Raw genomic sequence first — 17,969 nt, forward strand, 5'->3', positions numbered from 1 at the left:
CCCTTAATAAAAATCAGTAAATAATTCAACTTTTTTTCTCTTGCAAATTCTCATGAGCCCAAACAAGGAAGTGAGAAAGCATAAAAATTGTATTATTTGCTAAAAGATGTGATTTTATATAACATTTGAGCTTTGAGAAAACGTCATTAAGCTTGTATTTAAAAATGACTAATGCTAATAAAAAACGGCCCAAAAATGAAAATGTTATCAAAATGCAAACAATAATTATTGTAAATATACTGTTATTGTTAAAAAAGAATTGAAAAAGATAAGTAATTTTTTAAGTTCATTTTGTCTCCGACTCTTTAGTACATAATATGTGATTCTTTTTAAAAATTTATTGAGTGATTTTTTTCCTCTAATAAATTCTATTTTTCTTTCAAATATTAATTGTATATTTTCTACCATGCATCTATTTATTTGATTTTTGGAATTGTTATAAAATGATTTTATTGCAGAAATTTTACTGAAATAAAAGAGGGTGAAGAGCCGGAAGAATTTTGGTCACCCTTGGGAGGAAAAGAAGAGTATCCAAAGTCACGTGATCTTCCCTCCCGACCCATCATCAAACCCAGGCTCTTCAGGCTTTCAAACCGGTCTGGAAAAATGAAAATTGAAGAGATGTGCAATTTTACTCAAGAGGTTTTGAAAGACTTGTCATTTTATTTTGAAAATCAAGAGAAAAATAATTAAAAAAAAAATATCTTGAGTTTAAAACGGAAATTGCAAAAGAGTGATGAAAAGGCACGGAAAAAAATCTCATTCTGTACCTCTAAACTGTCATTAAACATTTTTTTAAAAAAATAATGCTGTAAAAAATTTAAATTATATACAATTATTCACATTAATTCAATATAGATACAATGTATGTGTCATGCTCAAAATACTGAAAAGTGGATGCAACACATTTTTTATAATAAAAATAACTATTGAGAGAAAATATATTTAATTTATCTTTCTTTTCATAGAATAATAAAAGAATGCCCAATTAAATTTGTTTGTAAAGTTTCATATGATATTGAACTAGCCGATTTTAAGTGTTTCATTAGAAAATACATTGCAATCTTATTTTGAAATTGTAAGTAAATTCTAATCTATGTTTTAGGATTTGTGTGAAGATGATGTCATGATTTTAGATGCAGGAGATATTGTTTATTTGTGGATCGGAAAGGGAGCAAATGAAGAGGAAAAGAGTGGAGCAAATAAATTAGCTGAGGTAACTGTGATTGAAATAATATGTCTAATTTGATATATATTTTTAAATGTAGGAGAAATTAAAACAGTATTAGAGTTGCCGCTCTGCAAGGAAAACCTGGAAAATACAGGGAATTTAAAAATCACCTAAAATAACAGAGAATTTTTCTTTCTTCTTTACTAACTTGGGAAAATACGGGGAATTTTATTTCTTATTTTCGTTTTTAAAAGTGGTTACCAGCCAAAGGACATGTAAGGATGATATTTCAGCTATACTAAACTATTTCATTTATTGCTGCGTTATTGTTTTAAGTATGTTAAGCCTTTTAAGTTTTTCCACTAATTAAAACTAGCCTAATATAGCTCGCTCTAGAGCACAGAGTGTTACCTTTTTAATATATTGCATATAATATGTACGTAAAGAAATTTTTTTTTTCTTCTCCAGATTTGAGTGACAACCATGTGTATGATAATCACATGAACCAATTTAGTTGCTGGGTGGGAGGGTGGTCCTATTTTCTTCTGCCTTCCTTAATAGTAATTCATTAAGTTTCTATAGTTTTTTTCCCTTTACTTAAATATTTAATTGTATCTCTAATGTGTACAGTTTCCAGAGTTCTTCTTAACAAATTGTGATCTTTACAGTACTGCCTTCCACAATAGTAATTTATTAAGTTTCTATAGTTTCTTCCCTATAGTTCTATAGTTTTTTTATATCAATGGTTTATAATCTGTACAATAGCTAAATCAAAAAAGAAACAGTTTTATTGGGGAATGAAACTCCACCTTTTAACAGCCTCTACAATAGAGTGTCCTTACTTTATTAAAATCTCTTAAGCCTCCTCTCAACACAGAAAAAGCCTGTAAAAGAGGATTTTTTAATGAATTTTGCAATGATAGTAGATTAATATAATACATTTCGTTTCATTCTTCATTTTATAAATACAAAAGTTTTAAAATTGAGTTCTTATATACTACATTTTTTATAAATTATTTTTTAAATTATCCAGAATTTTGTGCACTCCCAAGAGGAAAGAAAAATCATCCAATTCGTTTATTTATTATTTTTTTAAAACTACATAAATGTAGTTTGTATAGCACGTAAGATTTTTTTTAAGAAGTAATTATTCTTTTTAGAAAATGATGGCATTATGAAAAAAAAAACTGGAAAAAAATATGGCATAAAATAAGTTAGATTTTCATGGATTACTTAAAAACCAGTCAACCCAATTAAAAAACTATATTTATTGTGTTGTCAAAATTTGAAGTGAATCGGTTGAAAATTGTACTAGTTAAACATAGTTTCATTACGAGTAAATTGTGTTTAAAGTTTTGTAATCCGTAATCCATGAAAATAATTATATAAAATTTTGCAATTAACTGTAATGCATTAATAGCAGGTACATAAGATTCTTCTTCTCGATCTACCCTTATCTGCTTTTTCTTTGCCTGCTGTGCATTCATTTATTTCTAATTTTTCCGTAAGAGTCATAATGGCTCTGTGGATAGAACATTCACTTTTCAATGAGGTGAACCGGATTCGAATCCCATCGATGGCTGATCGATACGAATTCCACATCCGGCTTGCACCTACCACAGTGCTGACGTGAAATATCCGCATGCGTTAGATGCCCCTTGCCGTCAAGCTAACCGTGTGAGGTTCCTTGCCATGTAATACAAATGCAGGTTAGTTTCATCACAAAGTGCTCCATGAAGGCAAATTTCTCCCAATAGTTGATCTAGTTAGTTCCCTTGTCTTCTGGATTGGATTCAAAATGACAATGCTATAGAGTTGAACATTTGCTATGGAGTAGTCGTAAAAACCAATAAATTGGGCAGACTGTTCAACTACTGTTTTAAAACAAAATAAAATAACTTCAGGTGGTTTGAATATTTATTTTGTGATTTTTCAAATTCAAAATTTTTAATATGTTGTTGTTATGATGCAGGAATTTCAAATTATTGTTATCTTTTTTTGATTCTCTCAATGACATCATAAATCCTCATCTTTACCCGAACAAAGGATTTCTCTAACTTTGGTATTTTTAATACTATATAAAATTGCATAACCCAAAATTCAAATTTGAGTTGTCACTATTTTATGTGCACGATTCACAACTTTCTGATCTCAGCAGTTATTTTTCGTTTTCAAGGTATTTTTACATCCATAGTTTTTTAATGCAACTTGTAAGTTTCAAATTTGATTTTAAAAAGTACTGTATCCTTGACGATTCCTTTTTCAATCGTTTTTGGGTAGTTTAACTTTTTTTACTGTTTCTACACATTTTATTAAATTCTGAGATTTCGACGTCCTTTATTAGCATCCACCATCATATTTAGCTTTTTTTTGCATAGTTTTCCAAATCACTATATTTTTAATATGATATTGTTGTAGCACATGAATTTCAAATCACCCTATTTTTTAATAGACTGAATTTGTGAGTATCGTTCGTAAACTCGGCAACAGTTCTTACTTTCAACTTGAATATTTCCACCTATTGCTTTTATACCTATTTTTAATGCAATAATTTGTATCTCTTGTATATGTTTTTCTAGAGTCTCTTTACTAATGCATGCCATGTGTATGTGAAAGTGGCAGAAATAAGCAATATTTGCACCCAGTATAAAAATTGCTAACTCAGAAAAATTTCACAGTTGACATGCGGGTGATAAATAGTGACCTTTTACTCTGAGTTTTTACTGAACAGAGTCTTGCACTTTTGAATGAAGTATCTTACTTTATCTGCAATTAGAATGATTTGTCCCTCTATATATCTGTGTGTGAGTGAGTCATATGTATGCATATTTATTCATACATATATTACCCATTGTCAAAACGGGTATTGATTTGGATTGGATGGTGTCCACAAATTTTAATTTTGTTCAAGAGTCATATCAAGAGTCATATCATTTTAATTTTGTTCAAGAGTCATATCAAGAGTCATATCATTTTAATTTTGCTCAAGAGAGTGCGTCGTTTTGCCTTTTTGTTTTCACCACCGGGCATTTTTAATGTATTTACGTAATACTAATAGCCGGTCGAGTGGTCGGCGCGCCCGACTGCGAAGCCGATGGCTGCGGGTTCGAATCCCGCTCTGTGCGGGGATGTTTCTCTCTCTATGTGTTGTCCTCTGATGTGTGAATGTGGCCCATCCTATAAACGGGTTGTGGCAGTGTGGCGTGGGTAATGTTGCTCGTCTCCCTGACTTTGGTTCACAGGTGCCCACTGGGTAACGTGAAGTGAGTAACAATTCCGGCATCTTCTAAGGCGAAAAATAATGTTCAGTGCCTGCCATTTATATAAAAAAAAAAAAACATAATAATAATATAAAGTATTTTTATTATTAAAGTATAGTGACTGGCTTGACGGTGATTTCAATATAAATAAAGAATGCTGAAGAAGGAAAAGTATTTTGTGAAGCACGTAAATATGAAAACCCAAACATGAATGGAGACAGTTTTTTCAACCCATGATTTGAAATGTTGTGGCGTTTAACGGAAGTCCATTCGGAAGGAAAAAGCATTTGACCCATGGGTAGCCAGTGATAAGGCGAACACAACTTTTACTATTTTTTTTGTTTACTTATATATTGCTTTAATTGTTGCAATTAATTAAACAAAATGCATTTTTTGTATATCATTTTACGGCATTTTGTTTAATTCTGTTTTACTTTTTTTAAAAGAAAAATATCCTTATTATTCTGTTGACTGTGACATATGAAACCAGGAATTTTCAGGACATATATTTCCTTTGCGGGAGGATGAGTTTAGGGAATTATTCGGTTTTTTTCTCGGAAATGCTCACTCGAAATAGAAACTTATTTTTTCTTTAGACGCAAAAAACACTATTTTTTTTAATTGTAAATTAAATGACACAAATATTGAATGAAAAATTGTAGAAGGGATCTATTATAAGGGGTCTAAGGGGTTATAATTCTAAGGGGTTATAATTTGTAAAATGTGAGGAAGCAGCTAAAGCAGTCTCTGCTAGTGAATTTAATTAAACCGGAGGTTAAATCTAGATGTGAATTTTTTTTATTTTATTTAGAAAGCAGGTCCATTCAATTTGGAATAGGAAAATGATGAGGTAAGGTTCAGCTACTAATGGATCTTTTTGAGAAGGAGCCGCAAAGCTCCTTCAAGTGTCATAATTGGATCAAGTGTCATCAGTAAACTGAATGACCAAAGATTCACTTGTCTCATTTGCAGAAACATTTCAGTTCAGAAACCCTTTTTTGTGACTGTTTCACCTTTATTGCGAATATAATTTTGTCTGCAGTTTTTATAGTGGTGATTAAGGAACACAAACAAAAATAGAATTTAGTTTTTTTTTTAATTAGGAATGATTGTACTAGTTAAGGGTTTCACCGATCTCAGATGATTTTAATTAAACAACTCATGAAAAAAAAATTATGATTAATTTAACATTTTTAAAATACCTATTTTGTTCAAATGAATATTTTGAAAATAAGGCAGATGAATGTATATACAATAAATACACAAGGGACAAAAAGAAAAGAAACAATTGATACCCAACTAAAGTAATTAAATTCTAGATAAAATCATTGAGTTAATTATATATTATTGTAAATAAATATACTAAAAAATTTCTTTGTTAACTTATATAATTTTTACCATGATGTGCAAAACAGGCAATTTATGTTTCCTCCTCCTTTATTTATTTATTTTTTTAAATAAAACTTAATTTTCTAAAATTATTAACTGTCAACTTCTTTCAATTATCCAGGATAATATTACCTTGCTTACATCCATTTTCGGGACCATCCTTGGTAAATAACAAATCAAGCGCATCAAACGTAAGAATGCACTATAAAACAAAACTCCTCTATTTACGCTTTTACCTCAATTTGCTCTTCTGTTTTTATATTTTGTAATCTGCCAATCTTGTTACGAAAATATTTTAAATCATTCTTGAAAAATTTCCCGTTCATGTAAGTTCATTTTAATTCGCAACTCGCTTTATAGATTTCGTTTTATGTTTTATTCTGTTTTTTTCTTTATATTTTATTTTCTGTTTTAGCGTGATATTTTTTCTTAATGTGCTTTAATTTTTAGTAAAATTTTTTTGAGTGCTTCTCACACTATTGTATTGATATAGTTTGCTTTGGCTATATTGATGCAATATTAGAAAGCACTCCTTTCTGCAGACATAATTGTGGGAGGTGATTATATCTTTTTTTCCGGATTTTTATTAATTTTTTTTCCCTTTTCGGAATTTCTGTTTTTTGGGGGGGTTTTATTATCATTTTTCTTTTTCCCTTTTTTCATTGTCCTGTAATATTTCCATGTTTTCTCTACATTTTGAACTATATATATATGCATACATATGAAAAAAAAAGGATTTTTTATTGATTGAAATGAATTTATATTTCGACAATTTCGACAGACAACTTTTGAAATGTTGTTTATTTTAAGTTGTTTATTAAAGTTTGTTTTAGTCAACTTTAAGTGTAGTAGTGATAACTGAACTATAAAAATATTTTACAGGATTACATGTCGTGCGAGCCGAGCGATCGAAATTCAGAAAGTATTTCAATTGTTACATTGAAGCAAGGTGTTGAACCAGAATCCTTTAAATCATTCTTTCAGAATTGGAATCCCTCTATGTGGGAGGTATACCATTAAGTATTGATAATTTTGATTTAAAACTGTTTTAATTATCTACTTTGAAGATTTTGAAAATTATTTAAATTTAAGTATCTACGATTATAACTAATTATATGTATCTTAATAACATTTCATTTTATGTGAATACTCAAAATGTGTTTAAGTGTTTTAAAAATGCTTAGTTTCATGTATGTGAAATTTTTGTTGCTCTATTTTAAACAGTATACATGTTGTAGGGGCCCTGAATAAGCCCCTTTTCTAAAATGTATTATTCAGAACTGTATAGCTACATTTTGATTCATAGCATAAGTCTATAGCATAGTAAGGATCCTTAACTTTTTGATTCCATTTTCAAAGAAAGTTGATTCCATTTTCAAAGAAAGTAAAGTTTAATGAAATATTTTGTGATTCCCATTTATTGAGCTAGTCATTGCAGGGGTCTGTTTAGAAGAAATTTGGGTCCGTTAACGGACCCTTCACAAAATATCTTTTCATAAAAACGCACTCTTCACAAAATATCTTTTCATAAAAACGGACCCTTCACAAAATATTTTAGCTTCAAAACGAACCCTTCACAAAATGAATTTCTTTTAATCGGACCCTTCACAAAGTTGTTTATCTTCATTATTGTTTTGTTAATGGAATAAACCCTTCCCAGGGGAAGGAAAAAAAGAAAGACAGATGTAAACGAACTAAGTTTTGTCTTCGGCAGACGTTTCTTCCTTTATTCGTCCGAAATGAATATTCTGTGTTTAGCTGTATTGGCTGAATACCAAATATTTGTATGTTGCATCTCTAATTTAGTAGCAGCAATTGCTGTTTTTTTAATTTTAATTTTTTTAATTATAATTTTACAGTGTTGAGCACGATATTGTATGTCTTAACAATTTAAAAACTCCTTGAAAAAGTTTTTTTCCATAACAGGACCCTATTTGCACACATTCACAAAAGCAGGACCCTGGTTTAAAGAAAGTGACTTAATGTTTATTTTATATTCACAAATTATGAGTCATTTTTTCACAATTTTACAAAAACGAACCTTTCACAAAATGTCTGTACAGACCCCTGCATTGTTTTTGTTACTTTTTTTAAAATCTTCATTTTGAATGGAGTTTGAATTATGCTCTATACATGTGTTTCTTGCTATATTTCTTCATAAATTTTACATTTCTTTTTTTCTCTATAAATACTTTTGAAGAATATGCTTTTATTTTGCCTACTTTACTTATCACTGTATTTCATACCCATATTTCTTATGAACACTACACTATGTGGCCAAAAGTAACCTGACCCCCCCCCCCCCCCCGGNCCCCCCCCCCCCCCGCCGGTTGTTATGGTTAGTTACCCGTGATTGGAAACATAACAAAATGGGTGTTCAATAACTGCCTTCTCATACCCATAGAACACCTTTGGGACGAATTAGATCGTAGTCAACTAATCCTCACTGCACAGCTGTGGTGCAGGCATCATAATAATCAGGATGGTTTTATACTGTTGGCCACACAGTGTATTATTTTGCACTCTTCATTTCATATTATCTGCTTGTTTTCAGGATCTTTCTCAACTGCTTTTGCCAAACTGAAGGATTTATTTGTAAATCTCTGCTGCCTTTTCTATGTCAGTATTATTATACACTTGGCGCTTACTTACAAAAGACGCTCTCTCTGCTGCGCTGTTTTATTATTCTAACAGAGTGAAAAGCTTTCCATTGAGTACCCTTTTTATTAAAGTGGGTTGAAGATAGTATGGAAAATGATTTTGCTGCAATCATGATAAAAGTAAACTTTACAGGGTTGCCATAAAAACCTGAGGAAATAACGGGGGATTTTGATTATTTCTTTAAAAACTGGAAAAAACCGCGGAATGTTGTCTTTTATCTTTCATCTTTTAAAAAATGGTAATCACTCCGAGTGGGATATTTAAGGATGGTATTTCAGCTCTATTAAACTAGTTCATTTACTATCGCATTAAAGTATGTTTCCTTCTTTCATAAGTTTTTCCAACTATTAAAAATACAGGCAAATGTGAACACCCAAATAGAGTGAACGAAATCCCGTGCCTTGCAATGCAAACATAATATTATTGTTTGTAGAAGAGAGGAAACTGAACTTTTTTCTCTCTTCCACTGATTTTTTTCCCCTTCATTTTTTGGTCATTTTGAAATTTCTACATAAAATACATAGACCGAATTTTAAAACCATCTATTGAGTGATAAGCATTTTTTTCGTGTTTGCTTCTTCTATCTCAGCTTCCCATCTCTAAATTTTTTGTATACCCAAGACGAAGAGTCATAAGAATAAAAGTGAACACATTTTTTTGTGACTACTACATATTGATTTTTGTATTTCTTTTGAAGGGTCATTTATTTAAATGATGTGTCATAGAAAGTTCTGAAAGATGTGTTGATGTGCAGCACGGATAGGAGTGAACTCCCGGTTATAGTGAACCGAAATTTTCGGTCCCCCCTGAAGGTTCACTGTAGTGGGGTTTGTCTGTAGTATTAGTTATCCCAATACAGCCCATACAAAAGCTTTCCTCTTGTGTGCGGGTAAAACAAAAGATTCTCCAGATTTGAGTGGCAACCTTGTCTTGCCCTGTGATAGTTTTAACTAGGTTTCTGCAAAAATTGTTATTATTTTTATTATTATTATAATAGTATTTTATTTTTCTTAACTATTTTTGAAATACAAGCATATAAGGTACTTAATGTTGGTGATAATTAAATAGTGATTTTTACTCTCTCTCACTTTTGAGATCACAATTTTATTTTTGAACATGATATATTTATGAATAATTTATTTTGCATTTGACGCTTAAAAAAAGTATCATAAGAAAGTAGATTAGGAGCGTACCAGAGCAACATTCCTTACAAATTTTTTTGAAGAAAAAAAAAATGCAAAAAAAGCAACCTATTTTTTTTATTTCATTCATAAATACAAGGAACTAAAACAAAACATAATACACAAGTTCTAAATTGAAATTTTAATTTTGTTTATGCGTAAAAAATAATTAATTTGTCATCCGTTTACAATCCCAAATGATCTCGGGCCAATAAAAAAAGTTAAATATGAGTCTTTGTATAGGTTCATCATCTGAAACATGATCTGCATTACTTTTTCTTTCATTCACAAATGCCATTTTTTTAACTCTTTTTTTTTCTATGCAAGTTCATCCACCATCGCGTATATACAATTGTACGAGACACGTCTGCAGTCCCACAAATAGCAACAAACAAATTATTGGCAAACTTCCAATCACAGCAGATTATTTTTTGTTTTGCTTCCGGCCGAATAAGAACGTGATAAAACAAAAACGTATTGGCGAATTTTGATATGCCCGAGTTTATTCAGGATAATAAATATTTGTAATCCATACATACCCGATTTAACTCGATCTTTCTATTTAATTTTCAAAAACAAACCGATTTTGGACTCTACTTGACGACATCTTTCAAGACATATAAAATATAAGAGGAATTTGACAAATATGATGTTTCAGATGATCCACCTTTTTTTCTTTCTTTACAAAGACAATTCTGTCGTTATTTAAAAGTTAGTTTAGCGTTACACTCTTGTCAGATTTTAAACTTTTGATGAATGTACGTTTCATAAAAGATTTTAGCGTCATCTGTTTTCATTCATTTGAACTAACAAAATTAAATTTTGAAAACAGTGATGACTTTGACCACAAATTGTATGAAAAGAATTCCAAAATAAATGCATGCAAAAAAATAATCACCTTTTCTGAAAAGGTGAATCCTCAAAAGTGTCCATAAAACTTAAAATCAAAGATGGCAAGGTAGTAGACGCAAAGAGATTTTGCATTAATTGAGAACTTTTATATTTTTAAATAACTCATTAATATTTTCATTGCATTGAAATGTATTTTATTGAAACAAGACTTCCTTTACATATGCAGAGTATCCGCGCACCTGGAAAGTCATGAGAAACCATGGAAAGTCATGAATTTCGGTATTGATATCAAAATTTGTCATGAATTTAACTATTTTTGAAAAAAAATCACGGAAAGTCATGGATTTAGGTTGCCGAAAATTTTTATTTTTATAATGGAATCCCTCCCCTATTTTATGGTGTTCCGAATATTTGAATTTGTCACAAAATCCCCACTCACAGTCATATTTTATTATAATATAAAAGGTTTTTATCATGTTCTTTAAAATTATGGTGTTCTTTCAAAAAATGAAGGAAAAAAACATAATTTCTAGAGCGAAGTATCTTTTAAACTTCTGTGATTTCAAAATTATTATTATTTTTACTTTTTTTTATGTTATCAATTAAAAATTCTAGCTGAATCAAGCCAGTCACTGGCAATTTTTTTTTTAAAATTCCGAAATGAAAACAGAAAAATCAGGAGTATCTCTTTCCTTTCTGATGAACAAGAAAAGTATCTTTAGAATATAATTCTGCAGAAAAAAAAATTATATATTTGTTCAGCTATTATTTCTTCAGCTATTTTATTGCTTCTACTCTTTCTTTACTCTGTTTTTTAAATTTAAAATCAATAAATATGAAGATGCAGAGTATAACAGTTTTGGTTATACCTATCATTTTAATTAATGTTATTATAATGCTTTTTAAATGTATTATTCTGTTTTTGGCGGGCGAAAATAGTGACTTCGTTAAGTCATGAAAAGTTCTTGGAATGAGTCATGAAAAGTCATGAATTTGAAAAATTTTAAGTGTAGCAGATACCCTGCATATATGAAATATAAATTGTTGTCTACTCAAGTAAGGGAATTTTAGCTTTTCAGAATATATATTTTATATCATTATGTAAAAATATATTTGCATAAAAATTATGCTTATCGAACAAAAGTGTGCATTATCTGATTAGAAACTTTGAAAATACATAAAAATTATTGTGTGCAGCAATAGAAGATGCAAATTGTTGGGCATAAATTCAATTTTGACAATGCCAGAATCATTTCCACCCTATGAGGTCATCTTGATGCTCTGGAACCATTCATATGAATGCTCCTTGTTCAAACACATTATTTCCTCACCACCTCTCCATAGTGCATGGAAATGCATTTTACTCTGGTTTTCCTCTGCAGATCTCAATGGTTTCCCTTGTTCTGTTTTTCACTCTTGGCTACTGTGATTTTTCCAATTTTGTTATGTATATTTCCGTTTTATATTTCAAATCACTTCTTCTGATTTATATCTGGCTTGTTTTTGAAGCGCTTGAAACATGTTATTTAATATGTATTTTTGAAGAGTTTTTAATCAATTCAGTTTCTTGAAATTTATTTAAAAGTCATGTTAACAAATGCATCTTAAAGACTAAAGTACTAAGAGTCGAATTCCGTTTTAGCAAAAATTTCAATGCAACGAATAGTTTCTGAATTCCCATAGAAACAATGAATTGAAAATACCGATATTACGAAATTCGTAATCCAATTTAAGAAAGGTGAAAATAAGCAACAACTCTCATTTTCTCTCATGATCAAAACACTTTTCCAGTCTTTAAAAGTACACAATGATCTCGGAATTCGAGTATTTTTGCATCCTCAAAATAAAAAAGTATCTAATATGAGAAGGACATGTCAAAAGAAAAAATAATAATGACTCGGAAACCCCAACTTATTCTTGTTTGAAGAAGGGAAAATACATGTGGCTTTCCAAAAAAGTGATTTCCAGTTCAGTTGTTTGAAAATGCGCATAATTAGGAGTAATTTATACTGGTTTTAAATCATTTGTACAGAAAAAAATTATGGATTACGTAGTTTCTGTTAAGTAGGTGATAATAAATTCCTTTTAATTTGGATGTTTTTGTGAGCTTTTAAAATTTTTGGTTGCTATTTTCTACATGTAGAGTAAACTGTAATTAAATGCAATATTTATTTTTTTTCTGCAAAAAATTCCAATGTAACAAAATACCTTTGGTTAATGTTGAAATTCGTAATATCGGTATAACGAATTTTCGTTATTGCGTAGAGATTGCCCTAGAAATTCGTTAAAACAGGATTCAAACGTAGCAATGTTTTCTGAGGTTGATAAATAGGTTTGATTTTGTTATTTATTGATGTGTATTAATATTTTGAGATAATGAAGAATGACAAACTTATATAAACTGTGATATATATTAATACTACTACTACTGTTATAATAATGCTACTGTTATAATAATTAAGCTTTTTTTCTTTTCTTTGTTTCATCTTGTCACTAGAGAACAATTTTAAACGAGTTTATTTTTAATTTCTGATTTTTCAATGGTTTGGTTTTGAATATCACTTTTGTGCTTAGCAATTTTATACGCTTTACTTTTCATGTAATATTGAACATTTATTTATTTTTTTGTGCTATGGATGACTAAATATAATAAATATTTGTTCATGAGTTGTTGTTTTTTCATTATTTCTATTTAAATATTTTAATAAGATAAATTTATACGGTGTAAACTATAAGGCAAAATGAATGGTCACACCACAGACAGACTAAATAACTATCTAAAAAAATTTGTTGGAAAATAACTGACTATTTCCAGCTATTTTTCACTCTGCCTTTTTTTTGGTCAAAAATAGATCCTACATGCATTTTATTATTATTTTTTTAAAAAAATACAAAATTATTATGAATATTTTGAAAATTACTTGGAAGCTATTCTTAATCCTGGAAGCTCATTATTTTTATTTAAATATTTTAATAAGATGTATTTATACAGTGTAGTCTATAAGGCAAAATGAATGGTCACACCACAGACAGACTAAATAACTATCTAAAAAAATTTGTTGGAAAATAACTGACGATTTTCAGCTATTTTTTACTCTGCCATTTTTTTGGGTCAAAAAAAACTCTTACATGCATTTTATTATTATTTTTTTAGAAAAAATACAAAATTATTATGAATATTTTGAAAATTACTTGGAAGCTTTTCTTAATCTTGGAAGCTCATTATTTTTATTTGAATATTTTAATAAGATATATTAATACAGTGTAGTCTATAAGGCAAAATGAATGGTCACACCACAGACAGACTAAGTAACTATCTGAAAAAATTTGTTGGAAAATAACTGACGATTTTCAGCTAGTTTTCACTCTGCCATTTTTTTTTTGGTCAAAAATAAATCCTACATGCATTTTATTATTTTTTAAAAAAATAAAAAATTATTATGAATATCTTATTGGCGATCGAAATGGGCTGCAGGTGGCGTAAAGCAGAACTCTCTACCTATGGCAACACTTCACATGCTTTCCCCATCAGCGTGTGGAAAGTCATGGAGGAAGGAGCAATTTTGAAACAGCCAGATGTTTCAGGTGTCTTACATCCAATAGCATTCTATTCTCGTTCTCTTAGAGACTATGAGAAAAATTATGCTATCACAGAACTGGAATGTCTTCCTATTGTTGATGCATTAAACAAATTTTATCATTATTTATTTGGAAATAAATTTACCATACATACAGATCATGCGGTTTTAGTTTGGTTAAAAAAATTTAAAAATCTGAAAGGTAGATTGTTCCGCTGGTCTTTACTATTAAGTATGAATGATTATGATATAAAATACACAAAAGGCACCTTAAACTTTGAAGCTGACATGTTATCCCGTGATATTCCTGACAATATTGAACACAATAGTGATGTTGATTTAAATAATGTAGGCCATTTTTCACATCTTTTGCAATTGGATGAAATTCGCGAAGCCCAACAAAATAATAATTTAACTGGAAATTTTATTAAAATAGATAATGTTTTATGTTTACGTAAAAAGGGTTTTACCAAAATTGTTGTTCCATTTTCTTTAAGGCATAAATTACTTGAAATTACTCATAAAAAATTTGGCCATTCCGGAATTCAAAAAACTATTAATTTACTTACTCCTGTTTACTATTGGGAAAATATTACTTTGGACATTACAAATTTTAACAAACATTGTCATACTTGTTAAATTAATAAAAAAACCTAGACAGAAAAGATTTGGGTTACTTCAGGAAATGCTCCCAGCTGACAAACCTTTTGAAATAATTGCAATCGATAGTGTAGGTGGTTTTAATTATTACAATTCTACCAAAAAATATTTAACTTTAGTAATTGATCATCACACTCGATATATGTGTGCCTCGAAATCAATAACTACGGAAACCTATGTTAATTTTTTGCACCAAATTTTTCAAATTCAAACCCTATTTTGAGTGATCGAAATGCCGCATTTACTTTTTCCCATTTTAAAAAATTTATTAAACATAGCAAGATCAAACAATTGTTAACTACAGCCCATGGACCTGAAACTAATGGAAAAGTTGAACGTTTAGGACAAACCATTGTAAATTCTTCTAAAAAAGTTCCTTGGCCTAAATTATTAAAAGAAGTAACTGAAGAATATAATTTAAATCCACATTCGGTAAATAAATTTCCCCCAGCTTATTTAATGTTTGGCACTCTCCCATTTAATCATCCTTTATCTGAAGAAATTTTTCCACCGAAGCAAGGAAAATTGCAGTTGAAAGAACTAAACAATATCATGAAAAATTATTAATTACTAATTATTTAAATTTGTAGTTTTATAGCTTAAGAAATTCAAGCACATTAGACAACTATCTTCTAAAAATATGAGTTCCCATAAATAATTTTTACTAATTGTAGAATTTGGATAAGTGTAATTTTAAGATGATTTAATTCTATCTATTAAAATTACAGAAGAATTATGCATTTGAAACTTTCCTTTATAACTTAAAAAAAAAAAGCAATTACAGCCGAAGATTTAATATTAAAAACTTCAGATTGATAAATGAAGATCTCCACTAGTGAAAAAATGTAATGACATACATTATTCTTCATATAATATAGATAATATCTTTATATATATTATATTTTTTATATGGTGAGGTTAAAAATTAATCAACTAGGTGGTCCGTATAACACCTCACCTTCGTAAGTACTGATAAAACAGCTTTAGGTTGAGCTACATAAGCCTGAAGTGCAAAATGTTGCATCTTTGGTTGCTAAATTAATACTTCTAAAAATATGTACTTCAGGTTACGAAATAATAACTTAAGGTAGGTATCTTCCTTTCCATAATAACCTTTAATAAAAATAACCTTTTCAAGTGTGGAAAATACACTTCAGGTTGATTTATAACAACCGGAAGTGTAAAACAATGCACCACAGGTTGATAAATATATACCTTTACAAGCATAAAATTATATACCTGAGGTTGAAAAATAATTACCTGAGGTAGAACAAAATACACCTGAGGTTGATTTATAACAACCAGAAGTGTAAAACGACGCACCACTGGTTGATAAATATATACCTCTACAAGCATAAAATTATATACCTGAGGTAGAACAAAATGCACCTGAGGTTGATTTACAATAACCTGAAGTGTAAAATGACACACCTTAGGTTGTTGAATAAATACTTCCACAAGTGTGAAAAAATATACTTCAGGCTGATAAGTAATAACCTCTGGAGGTATATTTAAGGTTGATTTTGAGGTATTCATTTGCACCCTTTTCAACATTAACGACGTATTTAAATAACAACCTCCTTTATACCTTTTAAATATACCTCGTTTATACCTCGACTTTTTCATAAGGGTACATACATATTAAACTTGATTGTCATATTGTGTACCCCCTAATAAGACTATAATTATTTCCTCTGGTGGTGTACACTTGTATCCGGTAATATAGTACGTGATCTGGTCCAATATAAATATTATGGATCAATATTAAGGTACGATATCGGGCCATGTGTTAAAACAGAATATTGACTTCGAATTTTCTCATTTTAACGCTATTCAACACACTATTATATTTATACATACATAGTAAGCTATAGGGCCACATTCCCAGAAAGCATGTAACCTTACAACAACCTTGAGTTTTAACTTTACTTTCATTGTTACGAAAAGGTTTGCGGTAAAAACCTTTCTTCAATGACGTAAAAATATTGCAATTTCCAACCTTTCCTCCTTATAGGAAAACTAAATGATTTTCAAATCTTTTTTTAAAAATATTGTTATTTAGGTTAAAAAACAGGCAAATTGTAAACCTTAATTTTTGCATTTTTGTTTGCTGTCATGATTAGATTAGCAGAAATATTAAGCGAAAACCTTTTTCAAAGGAAACGAAATAAAGCAAATATTAACCTTTTCAGCGAAAATATTAATAAATAATAAGAAAATATTTTGCAAAGAGCCTCATTTAAAGGAAAGCAAATAAACGAGCATAAGACCATGATTTTGGATTGTTTTTTTAAAGTCTGCGAAAGTACAATGCGAAAACTTTCTTTGAAAGGTTTCTCNAATAAGAAAATATTTTGCAAAGGGCCTCATTTAAAGGAAAGCAAATAAACGAGCATAAGACCATGATTTTGGATTGTTTTTTTAAAGTCTGCGAAAGTACGATACGAAAACTTTCTTTGAAAGGTTTCTCGACACAAGTATAAGTAATAGTTTTTTTTTAGAAACTTTTCATTCGAACAATCTCATTAAAATAATAAATAAAATTTGAATCTGGAGTTTAAAATTGACTCATCAATATTTTTTTACATATTTTCTTTTCTTCTCGAATTTGGCTTTAGGGGTCTCCTATGCGTTGCGGTTCCTTTAAAATGTGGAGCCTTCTCTCGTTCATTTTACCTTATTGAAAACCTAATTATGGTACAGCAATAAAATATTCGAGGGAAGAGAATTTTACTTAAAATATTTATATGCAGAAAAAATTCGCCCAACAGTCTATTGTGAACTAGAGGGTCATGGATATTAAGACTCCACGATTTATGAATAACGAGGAGTGATGGTGAAAATAAAATTAGCATTGTGCACCTACCGCCTTTATTTCCCTGACAAGACGGTAAACGCTCTACAGCTGGGTGGATTCAAAACCTAGACCCACAGTTTTTTTCATCATATCTTTGGAGTGAATTTAAGAACATTTTGATCACAGAACTCGATGTATAGTGTACAAAATAAAAGACAGACCACCCGGAATAGATTTTGATCTAATGATTGAATTTTCACGTTAAATAAATCGATCTTAATATACCAACGAATCGTACCAAAGGGAATTTTTATACACTATTTAGGGGGCACATAAAGAGCCAAAATAGATTTTGTTAATTAACTGGAAGGAAGTTTTTTAAGCTATATAATCGTGGAAGAAACGTGTGAGTCGTGGTGT

General features: G+C 29.7%; 1 protein-coding gene across 4 annotated transcripts in view; it reads left to right on the plus strand.

The window, feature by feature from the left end:
- The window catches only part of LOC107456818 (Gelsolin), a 74,630-nt gene extending 61,449 nt beyond the window's left edge, over positions 1-13,181 (plus strand). For all 4 annotated transcript variants that reach the window (XM_043054553.2, XM_071179358.1, XM_043054551.2 and 1 more), the window contains 4 exons: positions 459-642; positions 1,106-1,216; positions 6,703-6,828; positions 8,375-13,181. In XM_043054553.2, the coding sequence (XP_042910487.1) occupies positions 459-642; positions 1,106-1,216; positions 6,703-6,828; positions 8,375-8,404 (451 nt within the window). In that variant the 3' untranslated portion in view covers positions 8,405-13,181. The remainder of the gene's footprint in view (positions 1-458; positions 643-1,105; positions 1,217-6,702; positions 6,829-8,374) is intronic.
- The last annotated feature ends 4,788 nt before the right edge of the window (positions 13,182-17,969 follow it).

This window comes from Parasteatoda tepidariorum, chromosome 4 (genome assembly GCF_043381705.1).
Source record: "Parasteatoda tepidariorum isolate YZ-2023 chromosome 4, CAS_Ptep_4.0, whole genome shotgun sequence".
In the NCBI taxonomy this organism is placed as follows: Eukaryota; Metazoa; Arthropoda; class Arachnida; order Araneae; family Theridiidae; genus Parasteatoda; species Parasteatoda tepidariorum.